The following is a 15686-nucleotide window of genomic DNA, read 5'->3' on the forward strand; positions in this document are numbered from 1 at the left end:
TGACTTTGTGGAGCAGGTGGGGGCCTGTCTTGGCCCTCTTTGGTTGCCTAGCAGTCAGGAGCTGCTCAGAGCTCTGTTCCTGGAGACTGGATTCACTCCCTGTCCTTTCCAGACTCCCACCAGCCACTCTGGGTCTCCGTTTATTCACCTGTAAAAAAAATCTAGCTAGAGCAGGAGCAGACAAACAGACCCATGGGCAGAAACAACGCTGCAGAGATGGGCCCCAGCACATAGTGGACTTAAGCATGTGACTCGGGTGGTGTTTCAAACCTGCCTTTGTTCAAAGCCACTTACCGGACAGTGTGGGGGCAACTGGCCAGATCTCGGAAAACAAATCTGAACCCGTTTCATGCACCTTCCATTGGTATACTTCTGAAAGAATCAAGACTTTTTTTTTAAGATCAAGACTTTAACAATAAAAAAGAAATCTTCAATGAATACCTTTTCTAAATCATCTCAGAGCAGAACAAGCCTTTCTAAGCGTGGCAAAAACAAAACAAAAGAAGCCAGCCAGAAACAAAAAATAAAAGTCAGGGGCACCTGGCTGGCTCAGTCAGAAGAGCCCGTGGCTCTTGATTGGGGAGGGGTTGGGAGTGGGTGCTGAGTTCAGGCACACTTTGGGTGTTGAGATTACAAAATAAACAAACAACCCAACTAAAAAAAAAGTCAAAAAGAAAAGGAGTGATAAATATGACGGCATAAAAATTTAAAACTTCTGCAAGAAAAAATATACGACAGAGTGAAAAGACAACAAACTGGGGTCCAGGGCACGGAGAGCAGGACAAATGAGGCTAAGCGCCTTTTGAATAAAAACTCACCCGGCAGTAGGAAAAATGTCATTAACCCAACAGCAAAGCAGACATGAAGAGGCAATTCACAGGAAAGATGAAAGTGACAGGTTTGAGATGATCAGCCTCCCTTGTAATCCCAGCAATGCGGTTTAAAACAAGCGCGTGTTGCTCGCAATTTTCTTTTGCATTAGGCTAGGAAATAAATGCAAGCTACCAACTTTTTTTTCTTTTTAAGTTTACTTGTTTAAATAATCTCTATACCCCACGAGGGGTCTGAATTTACAACTCCAAGATCAAGAGCCACAGGCTCCACCCACTGAGCCCGCCAGGGGCCCCTGCAGGCTACCAGTTTCTTATCCAATTCTTAGACTGTTACCCATAGAAATGAACAAAATTAGTCTGACCACGGCCCAAACTGCACATGCTCAGTGTCTTTACTAACGCTGATGAAAGCCTCGAGATTTTTTTCTTTCAGGTACTACATTTAGATGTTAAAATGTTGACTCCAGACAATAGGAACGTGGTACAAATAACCCAGAAGGCCCAAACTGGCAGAAGCTGTTATCGGTAAAATTTGATTTAGCCAAAAGCTGATCTGTGAATTAAATATTTGTTACAAAAACTTATGAAAAAGGGGAGTGAGTGTTTAGTGGGCACAGGCTTAATTTATATGTGCTCGACAGGGGCCAGTCCCTGAACCCGTTACAGGGACTCCAGCGCCTCCTCAGCCCCTCTTCCCACCAGACTTTGCAATCATTCGAGAAAGCGGTAAATGGGGGAAGGGACCAGCGCCCGCGGGGACGGCGCAGGGCGCGGCGGAAGGACTACAACTCCCAGCAGGCACCGCGCCGCCCAGCCTTGCATTCCCAGAAGGCCGCGGGCGGCGCGCTCAGGGACCGTGCGTTCCCGACATGCCCCGCGACGGCCGCCAACCTCCGGATTTGAATCGAGTCAGCGCTCGGCGGTTGCGGTGTCGGGATGGGCGCTTCGTCGTTGCCCCCGGCCTGGCAGCTCTACCTCAAGGACCACCGCATCTCTACGTTCAAGAACTGGCCGTTCTTGGAGGGCTGCGCCTGCACCCCGGAGCGGGTGAGACCGCACGGGCCCCCGCCGGCTCCAGGCCCGCCCCTCCCCAGGGCCCCGACGCGGTCCCCGGGCGACCCCTGCCTCTGCGGGCTCCCGAATCCCGGGCGACCCCTGCCTCTGCGGGCTTCCGGTCCCAGGCGACCCCTCCCTCTGTGGCCTTCCGGGTCCCGGGCAGACCCTCCCTCTATGGGCTCCCGAATCCCGGGCGACCTCTCCCTCCGTGGACTCCCGGGCCCCCGGGGCGACCTCTCCCTCTGTGGCCTTCCGGTCCCAGGCGACCCCTCCCTCTATGGGCTCCTGAATCCCGGGCGACCCCTCCCACTGTGGGCTCCTGGGAGCCTGGAGCGCCCCCGCCAGCGCCTGAGCCTCAGCTCTCCCCTGCAGATGGCCGAGGCCGGCTTCATCCACTGTCCCACTGAGAACGAGCCCGATTTGGCTCAGTGTTTCTTCTGCTTCAAGGAGCTGGAAGGCTGGGAGCCAGACGATGACCCCATGTAAGTCCCCCGGGCCGGCCTCGCTGCCGCTTCCAGGGAGCCCCGGCTCCACCCCCGGCTTTTGTTGTGGGCGGGGCCTGCAAAAACTTAGCGATGGGGCCCTGGCTTTGCAATTTCATTTTGTGCCCTAAACAGTTACCGCAGATGGCTGAGTCTGTGTGTCGGTGCCCCGGTGGTGCTTTCAACCTAATCAAACGTGATGTGGCCAGACGGCCCTCAGAGTGGATGCCGAAGAAAGGCTCGCTCTTAGGGTTCTGTACCTGATGCCTTTCAGGTTTGACAGAATACAGGAGCGGATGCTGTTGTGACCTGCGGGCTTCCCTGGTTACAGAGTTTTTTCAAGGTTTATTGAGGGGCACCTGGGTGGCTCAGGTCATGATCTCGCCGTTCATGGGTTCGAGGACACCCCACCCCCTCCCCATCGGAGCCTGGAGCCTGCTTCGGATTCTGCGTCTCCCTTGCTCTCTGCCCCTCCCCTGCTCACATTCTGTCTCTATCAAATATAAACATTACAATTTTTTAGTTAAATAAAACTTTATTGAACTGTAATTCATGTACCACAGAAACCACCCTTTTAAATGTTTTTATTTATTTTTTTTTTAGAGAGAGTGACAGAGCATGCGCAAGCAGGGGAGGGTCATAGAGAGAGGGGGACAGAGGGGGCTCTGCTGACAACCGGCAGCCCAACACAGGACTGGAACTCATGACCTGAGCTGAAGTCGGACACTTAACCTACTGAGCCGCCCAGGCGCCCAGAAAGACAGAGCACAAGTGGGGGAGGGGCAGAGAGAGAGAGGGAGACACAGAATCTGAAACGGGCTCCAGGCTCTGAGCTGTCAGCACAGAGCCCGACGCGGGGCTCGAACTCATGAACTGTGAGATCATGACCTGAGCTGAGTCGGACCTCCAACCGCCTGAGCCACCCAGGCGCCCCTACGTGGTGTGTGTTCTGTTCTGTGGGTAATGATTTGTTTTGCATCCAGAACTTGCTTTAGAGCCTGTTTCAGATTCTGTGTCTCCCTCTCTCTGCCCCTCCCCTGTTCATGCTCTGTCTCTCCCTGTCTCAAAAATAAATAAAATGTTAAAAGTAAATAAATAAATAAATAAAATTCTGTGTATATGTTCAGATAGACAGTGACAGCTGACTTTCTGTATGTGATGCTGATGCCACGTTCTTTTCTCACCCTTTTTTCCCTGCCGGGACCGATCGCTTCCATAAATTTAATATTTTCCTCTAGAGAATCACCCGAGTTGTCTCTCCTTGGCCAGAAGAGAGTTGCTGTCTTCACGAATGTGTTTGCTCTCATGACCCATTGTTGACTGGGATGGCGTGGTGATCATACCAGGGATCACTGGCAAAGTACTGGCTGTATTCTTGCCAGTGAAATTTTTTTTTAAGTTTATTCATTTATTTTGAGACAGCGCGTGAGCGAGCGTGCTTGTGCGAGTGGGGGAGGGGCAGAGAGAGAGTCCCGAGCAGGCTCCCAGGCAGAGCCCAACATGAGGCTTGATCCCACGACCGAGAGATCATGACCTGAGCCAAGGTCCAGAGTCGGCCACTTAACGGACTGAGCCACCCAGGCACCCCGGGAGTGAATTTCCCAGTGCTAGAATATTTTCAGAGGCTAGTTTCTGCGGGCTGTCCTTTGGGTCTTTGTGTGGCTGTGCGTTCATTCCGGTACTGTTGTGGTCACTGCTGTCCACTGTGTAGGGAAAAGTCCCAGCGCAGAGAGTGAAGCCGGGGAGTCCCCTGGAGAAGCCCGGCCGATGGTGCCCTTATTCGGGACCAGCAGATTATGTAGCAATTCCAGGGAAATGACATTACTTCAAAGGGTTCCTTCCTTGAGGATTTTAGAGGGATTTGGCGTGTGCTACCTCTGCGCTCACACCGTGTCACGCTTCCTATTCGTCAAAATGCCTATTCATTTATACGGGACTCCGTATAAAACCCATCCGCCCCAAGCGTGGTGGCGAGACGTCCACGGGGGCGGGGGCGGGGGCAGGGGGGGGGGTGGAGTGGAGGGCAGAGACGGCCTGTGCAGCAGGGTGCACCCGGACCTCCCGCTGGCCCTGTGCACTTCGCACTGCGCTCGGGAAGCCGAGGGAGGCGTGTCCGTGAGGCGGGGTGGTGGGTGTTGGTGACAGACGGTTGCTCTTCTCCCTCTCCCTGACTCTTCTCTCTTGACGTGCTCCTGTATTGATTTTTCTAGAGAGGAACATAAGAAGCATTCATCTGGTTGTGCCTTTCTTTCTGTCAAGAAGCAGTTTGAAGAATTAACCCTCAGTGAATTTTTGAAACTGGACAAAGAGAGAGCCAAGAACAAAATTGTATGTATTATCGGGAATAAGAACCAAGGGCAAGCTGTTGAGCACCTGTACCACTGAGCTCCCCGGCCCTCATTTTGGAGGGGCTCTTCTCAGTTAACTTTTGAAGCCCCTCGGATGCACATGTGAGGATACAAAGGACAGGAAAGAATCTGTCCTGGAATGTGGCCTTGGGGTCGTGCAGTCAGATGGGAGAGAAACGTGCTCCCTCCTGTGTTTAGCGTGAGGTGCCTTTGGTGGTGGGACGGCGGTGGTTAGACTGGCGCTCCTGCCTTCGGCGACGGTCTGTGGGAGGCCGTTCATGTGTGTGAGCGTGGTGGGGACAGAGGGTTTGGGAGCACATAGCTCCATTTCGGGGAAGGAGCATTGTGGGTGTTGGGGGAAAGGACCTTGGGTTTCTGCAAGGGAACTTTCACCTGGGGACAGGCATCCTAGGGTGAGATCCGGAGAGAAGAGGGGTGAACCTGCGGACCCACTAAGGCGTGGGAACCCAGCAGCCCAGACCGTAGAGAAAATCGGGGCTCCCCGTTAAACCTGAATGTCAGGTACACAGGGAATAGTTTCTTAGTAGAGCTCATGTTTTGTATGGATGTATACAAAAAAATTACTTGGGTTTTTTTTTTTGTTTTTTTTTTTCCCAGAGTTTTATTTGCTAAGTATGGCCGTGTTACAGAGCACAGACGTTCGGGGGTCGATACCGTAGCGAAGCACTGGGCTGGCGGTCAGTGTCCTGGTTCTGTCCCTGCCACTCGTGGGCTTTGCGGGTTGAGACCAGCCTTGGCCACACTTTCCCTGCTGCAAAATGGAAGGCTGATCTGCCCCGCCCTCCCGGTTTCTGAGGTCCTTTTTTGATTGAAAATGACCTTCCCTTTTAGAGATGGTTACAAAATAGTTCCAGTAGGGTAGGTTTTAAATGCTATGGGCCAGTTATGTTTTGTTAGGAAGGGGGAAGAAATTGGTGGTCAGTATAGCAAGGTGTGGAAGAGGTGTTGACTCGTGGGGGCCTTGGGAGCCGAAGTGTTGGAATCGGGAAGTGGGCTGGGGAGAGCCTTCTAGGCTGGGGGCCCGCACACCTGTGAAGTGCCGAGGTATTTTAGCCTTCGCGGGCCTTCGAGGGCCGCCTGGTTTCTGTTAGGTAGTATTCCTGTTCTGCTTCTCGCAACCGTTTAAAAACGTGAAAACCATCCTTCGCCTAATGACTGTATGAGAGACAAGCCATGTGTCCCGCAGACCACAGCTGGCTGACCCCATTCTAGGTGACAGAGCAGCCTGTGTACTTAGGGGACAGTCGTGAGAAAGCCGTCCTCCGGCAAGCAGGAGGGAGACTGATGTGTGGCCCGGGGCGGCTGACACCGAACTGTGCGGCACTGAAACCGACAAAACGATGTCAAGTGGGGGGCTCTTGGGTGAGGGCAGTCAGTCCGTGGGGAGGGGGGCTCATTGGAGCGGGAAGCCCACCGAGAGACGCTCGGTCACCAGCATCTGCGTGCACAGCGGTGGGGCGGAACCGGACCAGGTGAACATCCAGGGGACCGAACTGCGGGGGTGGGAAGAAAATGCTTTGCTTTCCCCCAAGGGCTGCTTTTGTTCTCCTCAAGTCAGGATAAGGAAATACTTTAACATGATGCGTTTATTTTTATTACTTTAATTATAAAATAAATAATATAAATTCCTGTAAGGAAGAATCAAAAGCCCTACCTACCTCTATACTTAGGGTGCCCACCATTAACGGATGTGTTTCCTTCCAGATCATTTTTAAATGTATGTATTTTAAAGAAGAATGCAAAGCGTAAGCTTTCAGACTTTTCCTTATTTGGTTTATACTACTTCCACAACAGGAAAGTTTCTGTCGGCCCGTGGCACTCAACTATACCACTGTGACGTTCTAGAGCTGTGCTGCCCAGCACTGTGGCCATCGGCCACACTTGGCTTTTATGATGAAGATTCTGTAAAATGCAGAATTTGGTGCTCCGGTCATACAAACAGCATCTCACCTGTCCAACGGCTGCATGCGGCCAGTCGCTGCTGCGCTGCATGGTGTTTTTGTCATTGCGAGAGGTTTTGCTGGACGTGGTGTTGTAGAGTGTCAGCCAGTTGTGATTTGCTGTGAATAATTTCTAAGCTTATTCGCTTATTTTGAGAGAGAGAGAGCACACACGCATGCGCGCATGAGCAGGGGAGGGGCAGAGAGAGGGGGAGAGAGAGAATCCCAAGCAGGGCGCGAACCCACAAACCGCAAGACCGTGACCTGAGCCAAAATCAAGAGTTGGATGCTCAACCAACTGAGCCATCCAGACGGCCCTGCTGCAAATAATTTTTCGCTAGTATAAAATACAACTCGGGTCCCCTCGGGTCCCCATGCACGTTTCCATGTGAATGGATGGTCACGTCGAGTCAGAGCCAAGTGCAGGGGACCGGCATCACCAGAGGCCTGTCTGCTTCGCCCTGGAGCACCCAGGTGGGCACTCTAGGGTACCGCCCTCCTGGAGGCGGGCTGGCACGCAAACCTCGTGTTTTGTAGGGGTAAATAAGGTTGGAGGCTGAAACCTTGAATGATTTATTAAATCGGTTATGTGATTGCAGTATGTAGTTTAAGATAATCGTTTGCCAGACGTTCTGGCAAAAGAACACGATGGAATAATCGTTTTGGGTTACACGGATACCGAAGGGACAAATGTTTGCTGTGAGGCTGTGGATTTCTGAGGCCCCAGATTTAAATGTGAGGCGCTAAACAGCGTGACGGGATCACCGACGAGCAGCCCACCCGGGTCCTGACGCACAGAAGGCCTGCTGCATCGGTAGACGGCCGGGGCTGTCGGGGGTCTAACTTGGGAGCACGCCGCACGCCCTGTGACTCGTTTTTTGCTGCCGCATGGCCACCTCTGCATTTAGAGAAAAATGAAATAAAGTGGAACCGATTAGAAAATAAATCCGTTCAGGGGACGAACTTCATATGGGAGCAGCAGAGAAGGGCCAGGCTTGAGTTTGTGGGCACCCACAGTGAGGATGAAGTGAGGCACGAGAGGAAGGAAAAAGGGGTCCTAAGCTCCAGATAGCGCATGTGTGCTCAGTGAGTGTTAATATGTTTTTTTTTAACTTACTTATTTTTTTAATAAATTTTTTTTTTCAACGTTTATTTTTGAGAGAGACAGAGCACAAGTTGGGGAGGGGCAGAGCGAGAGGGAGACAGAATCCGAAGCAGGCTCCAGGTTCTGAGCTGTCAGCACAGAGTCTGACGCGGGGCTCGAACCTACGAACCGCGAGATCTTGACCTGAGCCGAAGTTGGCCGCTTCACCGACTGAGCCAGCCTGGTGCCCCTTACTGTGTTTTTCATAGTGAGTTTCTGAATTTTGCTTTGATCCACCTTTATTAAGAATATAGATAAAATGGAGATGTTGACCTCCGTGTTGTGGTGGTTAAATTACAGACTGTGTACATAGGGGCTTAATTAATTTTAGGCTTTTTTGAAAGAGAAGAAGAAAGTGAATAAAAAATACATTTTGCAAGGCCATGTGCCAGGCGCCTGGCTGGCTCAGTGGGGACAGTGTGCAACTCTTGATGTGTATAGGTCATGAGTTTGAGCCTCCTATCGGGTGTAGAGATTACTTTAAAAACAAAAAAAAGCCATTGTCATCTTTCCATTGTCAGTAAAGACGAGGCTCCGTTACTAGGCACACTGTTTCTTGTCATGTGCTGTTTTCCCTTTTTCATGTTAAATTTTATTTTATTTATTTATTTTTTTAATTTTTTTAACGTTTATTTATTTTTGGGACAGAGAGAGACAGAGCATGAACGGGGGAGGGGCAGAGAGAGAGGGAGACACAGAATCGGAAGCAGGCTCCAGGCTCTGAGCCATCAGCCCAGAGCCTGACGCGGGGCTCGAACTCACGGACCGCGAGATCGTGACCTGGCTGAAGTCGGACGCTTAACCGACTGAGCCACCCAGGCGCCCCAAATTTTATTTTTTTAAGTAATTTTTTAATTAGTAATTTTAGCCTTATACATGCAGCAAAAGTAAGATATCCAAAAAAGTACATATTGAAAAGTAATTCTTTTTAATTCTTATTTCTATTTGAGAGAGAGACAGAGTGTGAGCAGGGGAGGGGCAGAGAGAGAGGAAGACTCAGAATCAGAGGCAGGCTCCAGACTTGGAGCTGTCAGCACAGAGCCTGACGTGGGGCTTGGACCCATGAATGCAAGATCGTGACCTGAGCCTAAGTCAGAGGCTTAACCGACTGAGCCACCCAGGCGCCCCTTGAAAAGTAATTTTTTTGTTTTAAGTTAGCGTCTAATTAGACAACTATCTATATATATATATACACACACACACATATGTGTGTGTGTGTGTGTGTGTATGTATATATATATATGAGATCATGCGTGCAAGTGGAGGAGAGGGGCAGAAGGGGAGAGAGGGAGAGAGAATCTTAAGCAGGCTCCACGCTCCACACAGAGTGCTCCCATGGTCGTGGGATCATACCTGAGCTGAAATCGAGAGGCAGTTGCCCCTAGAAAACAAATTCAACCCAATAAAGGTCTGTTCGTTTTTAATGTGTCAGAGAAGCCAAGGAGAACACAGATCAGGGTAGGGGAAAAGGTCCCTGGATCTGCCAATGAGGTCGGCATTTGTTCTCCTGGACAGAATGCTTAGGGGAATGACAAGGTCGGAAGGCAGGTTCCGGGAGCCCCTGGCGGCAAAAGAAGTTCTTCTGTTTTAGGAGAAAGCTGATGTTCAGCAGTGTCTCTGAGTGGACAAGGAGAGGGCTCTGGACTTCACCTGGGGGAGCTTCGGAAGCCGTGCAGGGTGCTGGTCGAGAGCAGGGCCCTTCCACAGACAGTTGGACACGTCGCTGGCCCTCGGTTTCCTCATCTGTACGATGGAAATAATGATACGCCTGCCTCACAGGGACGCTGAACAATAAAGCAGTTCATGGGTGTGAAGCAGGTGGAATGGCGTTTGCGCAAATGTCGTCTGTTATAATTATTGGGGTGCAGTTTAAACGACAGGCCCTTGAGTTGAATCAGCACGTTCACCCCGTACGGCTGGGTGTCCCCCCCCGGCACAGCACCCGATTTACTTAGGTGCTCAGTAAATGCTTCCTTATTTTCCCCTTTTGATCTTGCCTGCAGGGTGTGATCGGGAAGCACAGTTCGGGTTCACGTGGCCTTTTTGTTTTTCTTTCCAGGCAAAGGAAACCAACCATAAACAGAAGGAATTTGAAGAGACTGCAAAGAGAGTGCGCTGTGCCATTGAGCAGCTGGCGGCCCTGGAGTGACCCCCGGCCACCACGCTGGGCCCGGAGCGGAGCGCGGCTGCCCACGCACGCGCCCCAGAGTGACCGGCTCTTCTGGGGCCCTTTCCCCGCGCCTTAGGAAAGGACATCCACGTTTTGAAATTAGAATATTTAAGCTATGCTTTTGGTTTTTTCTTGCAAGTGGTGCCGGGGGCTCCCTTCTGCGTAGCCGGTGCTGCTGAGCACAGTGACCGAGTCTCTCTCTCTCTCTTTTCTTCGGTAGTTTCTGGGCCGTTGGTTGCTGGACTTTCCAGGGTGACCAGGTGACAAGAGTGTTCTCGTGGGCAGAGCCCTTTCACAGGGAAACATCTGGGCTTCAGGCTGACTAGCCGTGGAGCCTGAGATTCGATGCCCGAATGCTACTGTGGGTCTGCTGTGACTGGACAAACAGAGAGTGAAGGAGACCATTTTAGATGTTATTTGTGTAATAGTCTAAGTTTCTAGCGCGCGTGTCTCGTGTGGTCAGCACCCCGTGTCACCTCACCTGGACGCGACAAGTCGTGCGGCCATCCTTTCCCCCGTCAGGTCTGTGGTACTGCACGGGCCTCCCTCACTGCAGAGCGGATTATACAAAATCCCTCCCCTGCCGAAGCTCTGGAGGTGCCGTGTGTGGGAAGGGGCTTCCTCGCCTGTCTCGTCACTTTGTGATCTTCAAGTTCGTACCGGGGGAGCTGGCGGAAGTCAGCCCCAGACTGCCTCGGGCCTCGAGGCGTGACAGAAGCCCAGCCAGCGGGAGTGCGGCGGGGGAGGGCAGAGGTCTTGACAGTGAAGCCAAGGTGTCTCTTCACCTCCAGCGGGCACCACAGGCACACCACGAGGCTGTGACATTTCTTTAAAACGGGTGAGGAAGAGGTCCTTGACGCGAGACAGTGCGTTTTCTAGAGGCCTGGCTCCCTGCTCTGGAGGAGCCGTCACACGGCTGGGGACAGGCAGGCTGGGACGAGAAACCCGCGGAAGGAGTTTCCTGGTCTTTCTGTTCCCGGGCCTCTGCAAACAGCTGCTTCCTGTTCGTGACGTGGCTCAGGTGGCTGGCAGGGCACCTGTGTCTTTCTAATGTGGACCCTCCTCAAGGAAGGCAGTGGAGTCGATGGATCTAAAAGGTGGATCGGGACTCTCTTTGGGGGAAACTGGGTTTTATGGGGATCTTGTTTATATTGTTTGCCATCTTTTACAAGATCATCGATTGCGTGACGTCCAAGTTGGAGCAGTGGTGACGGGCATGGCAGCTGGGCTGCTCCCTCGGGCCCGGCCACGGTGCCCTCGCACAGGCTGCCCTCCGGGGGGTCCGGTCCCTGCACTTGTTGAACCTGAGCTGTGGCTTCCTCGTCTAACGTGGCGTCGTGAAACCTGCGCTGCCTCGGCTGGCTTTCTCGTGTCACGGTGTCTGTGTGAGACGCATCCTCAGCTTCTGAGGTTCTGCAATGTCCTTTTCTTACTTTGTTTGCATCATTACTTCACAGAACATCACAAACTACAGTTAAGTGAGCACAAAGCCATCCCAAGTCATTGGGCAAACAGGGTGACCCTTAGGTGGATTTGGAGACAGAGCAAGGTAGCAGGAAGTGGGTAGCAGAAATGGTCGTTGATGAAATTGCTTCGCCACTAGACAGCCCGACTGAGTCGTCAGCCGCACGCCGGCTCTCCCTCCCCGAGCACAGTGCAGTGGCTCAGGAACTCGCCTCAGACGTGTGGGGACTCGGAGGCCACTGCGGGTGATCCGCCGGCCCTGGTTGGCCGAGTCTCCGTTGCCGCTGCTCGCTCCCGCACACCCGTGCCCCGTCCACGTCGTCGTCTCCACACCGGTCCTCCCTGCTGTCCTCCCAGAGGCTCCCACAGCAGTTACGGTGACAGATTTTGTTTCTCCCTCCGTGAAATCGAGCTGCAGGGTGGATTGTTTCGGCCCGGTTGGAGGTCATCCCGCCATTTCTGAAAAATAAAAACGACTTCGTTTCAAACACTTCATTTCAGGGTCTCCTCCTGGGTTTTTAAAGTCTTGTTGGGTTTTTGTTGTGGTTCCCTAGCCTGCCAACTGCTGCTTCCCGCCCACACGGGTGTGGGGAAGGGCTGAGCCTTGGCAGACACAAAGCCGGCCCTGGGCCACGAGGCCCACTTGTGCGTGTCGTCTGGGCCCGTTCCAGGTGTAAACCAGCTATGCAAGATGCATCTCCGGCTTCTTTTTCTTCTTAAAAATTTGTTTAATGTTTACTTTTTATTCTTGAGAGAGAGAGAGAGAGAGCACGAGCAGGGGAGGGGCAGAGAGAGGGAGACACAGAATCCGAAGCAGGCTCCAGGCTCCGAGCTGTCGGCACAGAGCCCGACGCGGGGCTCGAACTCACAAACCGCGAGGTCATGAGCTGAGCTGAAGTCGGCTGCTTAACCACCCGAGCCCCCCAGACGCCCCACATCTCAGGCTTCTATTTTTCTGCCACATCTCAGTCGTTGAGTAAAGTGTGCTTTTCCCTTCAATGTTGGAGAATATTTATTGCAGTAGTTTAGTTGGGGGAGAAAGCATTCTAGCCTCTATACTCCTCGAAGTTGCTTATTTTTGGTTATTTGTGCCAGTCGGTACGTGGATACTTCACTTTAATAACTGGTCCTTACAGGTCGGCTTTGTAGAGAAGCTGGCCCTTTGCACAGCGGGCAGTGATGCAGTTCTTGGCTTTGTCGGGCTGTGCTGTGGAACGGGACCGTGCTGGAGCTTGACCCTCAGTCCCTCCCGCATTTGCACGTCTACAAATGTATTTTCTGTCTTTCGTTTTTGTTTTTAATCTTTCTTTAGAGAGCGCAAGTGGGGAGAGGGACAGAGAGAGAATCTTAGGCAGGCTCCATGCTCAGCGCGGATGGTGGGTTGTCAGGTAGATAGGGTGATTTAGAGGTTAGAGCCCTGCGGTCTGCCTCGGGAATCGAATCGTCCACCTGCCCCAGCACTGTGAAGAGGACCAGCCTGACCAAAAGTGACCCGCCAAGTACGGAGCCACTTGCCACTGTCTGCAGGTCGGCACCCCTTTGGGGTGCTGACCATTCTTTGCAGACTGCCCTTGAAAATAACTCAAAATCGTCTCTGAAGCCTCCTGTAATCTTACCTGCGGTGTGTGTGTGTGTGTGTGTGTGTGTGTGTGTGTGTGTGCGTGCAGACTTGCAAAGAGGCAAAGCTTGGCCAAGATGGTACAACTAGTAAGTATTAGGGGTAAGGCTTGAACCCAGGCATCCTGGCCTCAGAGGTGGGCCCTCCCTGATTCGTGATGCCGCCCGGCCTTTCAGGTGTGGCCGGGGTCAACTGCCTGACTGTGGGGGCTGAGGCCTATCTTGAAATCCATTTTTCAGATTTTGTCGAAAAGGCCTTTGTTCTACGGAACTGAAACCTGCCTCCCCAGGGTTTCCGTTGATCCAGTACAACATTTTTAAAAATTTGAACTAAGATTCATGGGAGCTTGAGAAGATAGTACGAAGGGGCCCCATGTACCCTTCACTCACTTTGTCCTGTTGTAACTACAGTAAGATGTCTGTACTTGCTTTCAGCATCTTTACTGTTGGGACGCCTGGGTGGTTCAGTCAAGCTTCCGACTCTTGGTTTCCGGCTCAGTTCGTGATCTCACAGTTCAGGCCCTGCATCGGGCTCCGCACTCACCCACTCACCGTGGGGATCCCGCTTGGGATTCTCTCTCTCTGCCCCTCCCCCTGCTCTCGCGTGTGTTCTCTCTTTGTCTCGATAAAAATTGGAAAGAAAAGAAGGTTCTGTTGTGCAGCTCAGCTTGCTGTGGACCAGTGTTGCCGGCACAAAGCGTTTTCTTGTCTGGGCCCAGCCAGGGTGAGTCTAGCCCTTAGAGCAGAGCAGCTGAGCCAGAGCTTTCCTCACCCCTGGGCTCAGCCTACAGGATTTGAGCCCGTTTTCAGCTGACCAGCCAAACTGGGGCCTTGACTTCTCTGTGGTTATTTTTCACCTGATCTCACGGTGGTCGCATCTACCCACTCGTTCACTCAGATGCTTGTGCATCTGCTGTGTGCGCATGCTACGTCCAGGAACTGAACCAAGGCCAGAGAGGACTCGTCTCCTGCAGGGAACTCGGGAAGACCAAGGCCAACAAACGGCCGTATGGTGTGGAGGCTGAGAAGACCATGAACTCTGCATTGGGTGGAACTGAGCTGTCTGTCCAGGAGCAAGGAGGAGGCTGCCAGACGACCAAAGAGGGGAAAGGTGTGCCAGGCAGAGGGAACAGAAGCGTACGTTCCGGAGACTGCAGGTGCATCCTGTGATGGGGCATCAGTGGCACCTTCCTGTTACCCTGTTAGCAAAGCTCCATCAGAGGTGACCAGGCTCACAGATGGACAGATGTTGTCAAGCCCAGCTGGTTGTGAGGAGCCCTTCATAGGTCTGTCGGTCCCCGGGGATGAGACTGACTAGGTATGTGGCTGGCTGCCTCCCAGTTAGGGCCAGGTCCCTCCTGTCCCTGATTTTGGTGGCGATGTCCTGGAGATGGGCGTGGTGCCTGCCAGGTGGCCACCGACAGCTCTAATCATGAGTTAAGAGTTGATGGAAGACGGATGAACGGTGAAAATGGGGGGGGGGGGGTCACTCTGAAAAGTGGCACTTTTCCAGAGCCAGGCTAGGGTATAATTTGGGTCCATCCCAAGGACAGAGACTGGGGGAATTCATCAAAGTAGCCCCTTGAGGGCCAGTGCTTACTGCCTGGGGGACAATCCAGTCAGCGGCTCCAACTTCACATTGGGTTTAAAAACACTGAACTTTAAAGCAGTGAGGCGTAGACTGCTAGCCTGGCCGTCTGCACTGTGGTGTGGGGGGAACACTTGTCTATTCTGCACAGAGCTGCATGGCCCTGTGGGAACAGTGGCCTCAAGCAGTGCTGGCCCTGGCCCTGACAGCAGAATCCTGTTTAAGTTTTATGGGGGTGCAAAGAAGACCCTTTCGAAACCAGCTCTGGCTGAACAGCGGGCGTCACTGGGAGGGAACGTGTACAGCACACAGCCAGAGAGGGGCTCCTCGGTTCTCCCCGGCTCTAGATTCATCCTTCAAGCCCACAGGAAGGCTTTGAGCCAACTAAAGCAATCTTGGTCCTTGTCACCTTATAGGTAAACGTTAGGGTCGCTAGTCACCCTTTTGCCCCGCAAGCCCCACCTCCATGCTCCCTGCCCTTCTCACCTCCTGCTTTGTAGATGCCTGTCTCGCCCAGAACACCTGCTTTGTGTTTGCTGAATTCTTTCACCTGCCAGGCCCAATGCCCCCTGAGAGAGAAGCCCCCCGCCCCAGGCACTCCCCAGCTTCAGAGCAGGGCAGGGGGCACCCACAATGCCACAGCTGGGAAGCCCCTAGACCAGCTCTGTGCCACAACCCAGCCTTGGAAAGGTGCACAGCCTGCAGGAACCCCAAATGATTCCATGGGCTCTGAATGCTGCTTGAGGTAGTGTCTCAATGACTGCTTCCTGACTGTATTCCTCAACCCTAGTGGAGGAAAAAGGGCTGGAACATTCAGAAACGAGAGCCTGGGTGACCCTGAGTCATGAAGCTACTTGGTCCGAGAAGGGCCACCTTCAGTGACAATGTGGACATCAGCCTCGGACCCTGTCTCTGCAGGCTCTGCCCGGCCCTGTGGGGCAGCCACCCACCTTCCAGGGGCCCAGAGAGAAGGCCCCCCCCCATCACCCACAATTGCACCCAAGAGAGCCCCCTCCCTACCAT

The 15686-nt window shown here is 52.8% G+C and overlaps 1 protein-coding gene across 3 annotated transcripts; it reads left to right on the forward strand.

Moving 5' to 3' along the window:
• The first annotated feature begins 1656 nt into the window (after window positions 1–1656).
• BIRC5 (baculoviral IAP repeat containing 5) lies at window positions 1657–11953 on the forward strand. 3 transcript variants are annotated; one of them, XM_043585722.1, is made up of 4 exons: window positions 1657–1880; window positions 2262–2371; window positions 4582–4699; window positions 9884–11953. In XM_043585722.1, exons 1-4 carry the CDS (start codon window positions 1770–1772, stop codon window positions 9971–9973), a joined length of 429 nt encoding a protein of 142 aa, XP_043441657.1. In that variant the 5' UTR covers window positions 1657–1769; the 3' UTR covers window positions 9974–11953. The 3 variants fall into 3 exon arrangements, with proteins under 3 accessions (XP_043441657.1, XP_043441658.1, XP_043441659.1); XM_043585723.1 differs by lacking the exon at window positions 9884–11953 and adding an exon at window positions 9416–9638 and having other exon boundaries at window positions 1677–1880; XM_043585724.1 differs by lacking the exon at window positions 9884–11953 and adding an exon at window positions 5338–5367 and having other exon boundaries at window positions 1677–1880.
• The last annotated feature ends 3733 nt before the right edge of the window (window positions 11954–15686 follow it).

The sequence above is a fragment of the Prionailurus bengalensis genome, chromosome E1 (assembly GCF_016509475.1).
Source record: "Prionailurus bengalensis isolate Pbe53 chromosome E1, Fcat_Pben_1.1_paternal_pri, whole genome shotgun sequence".
Taxonomy (NCBI): domain Eukaryota; kingdom Metazoa; phylum Chordata; class Mammalia; order Carnivora; family Felidae; genus Prionailurus; species Prionailurus bengalensis.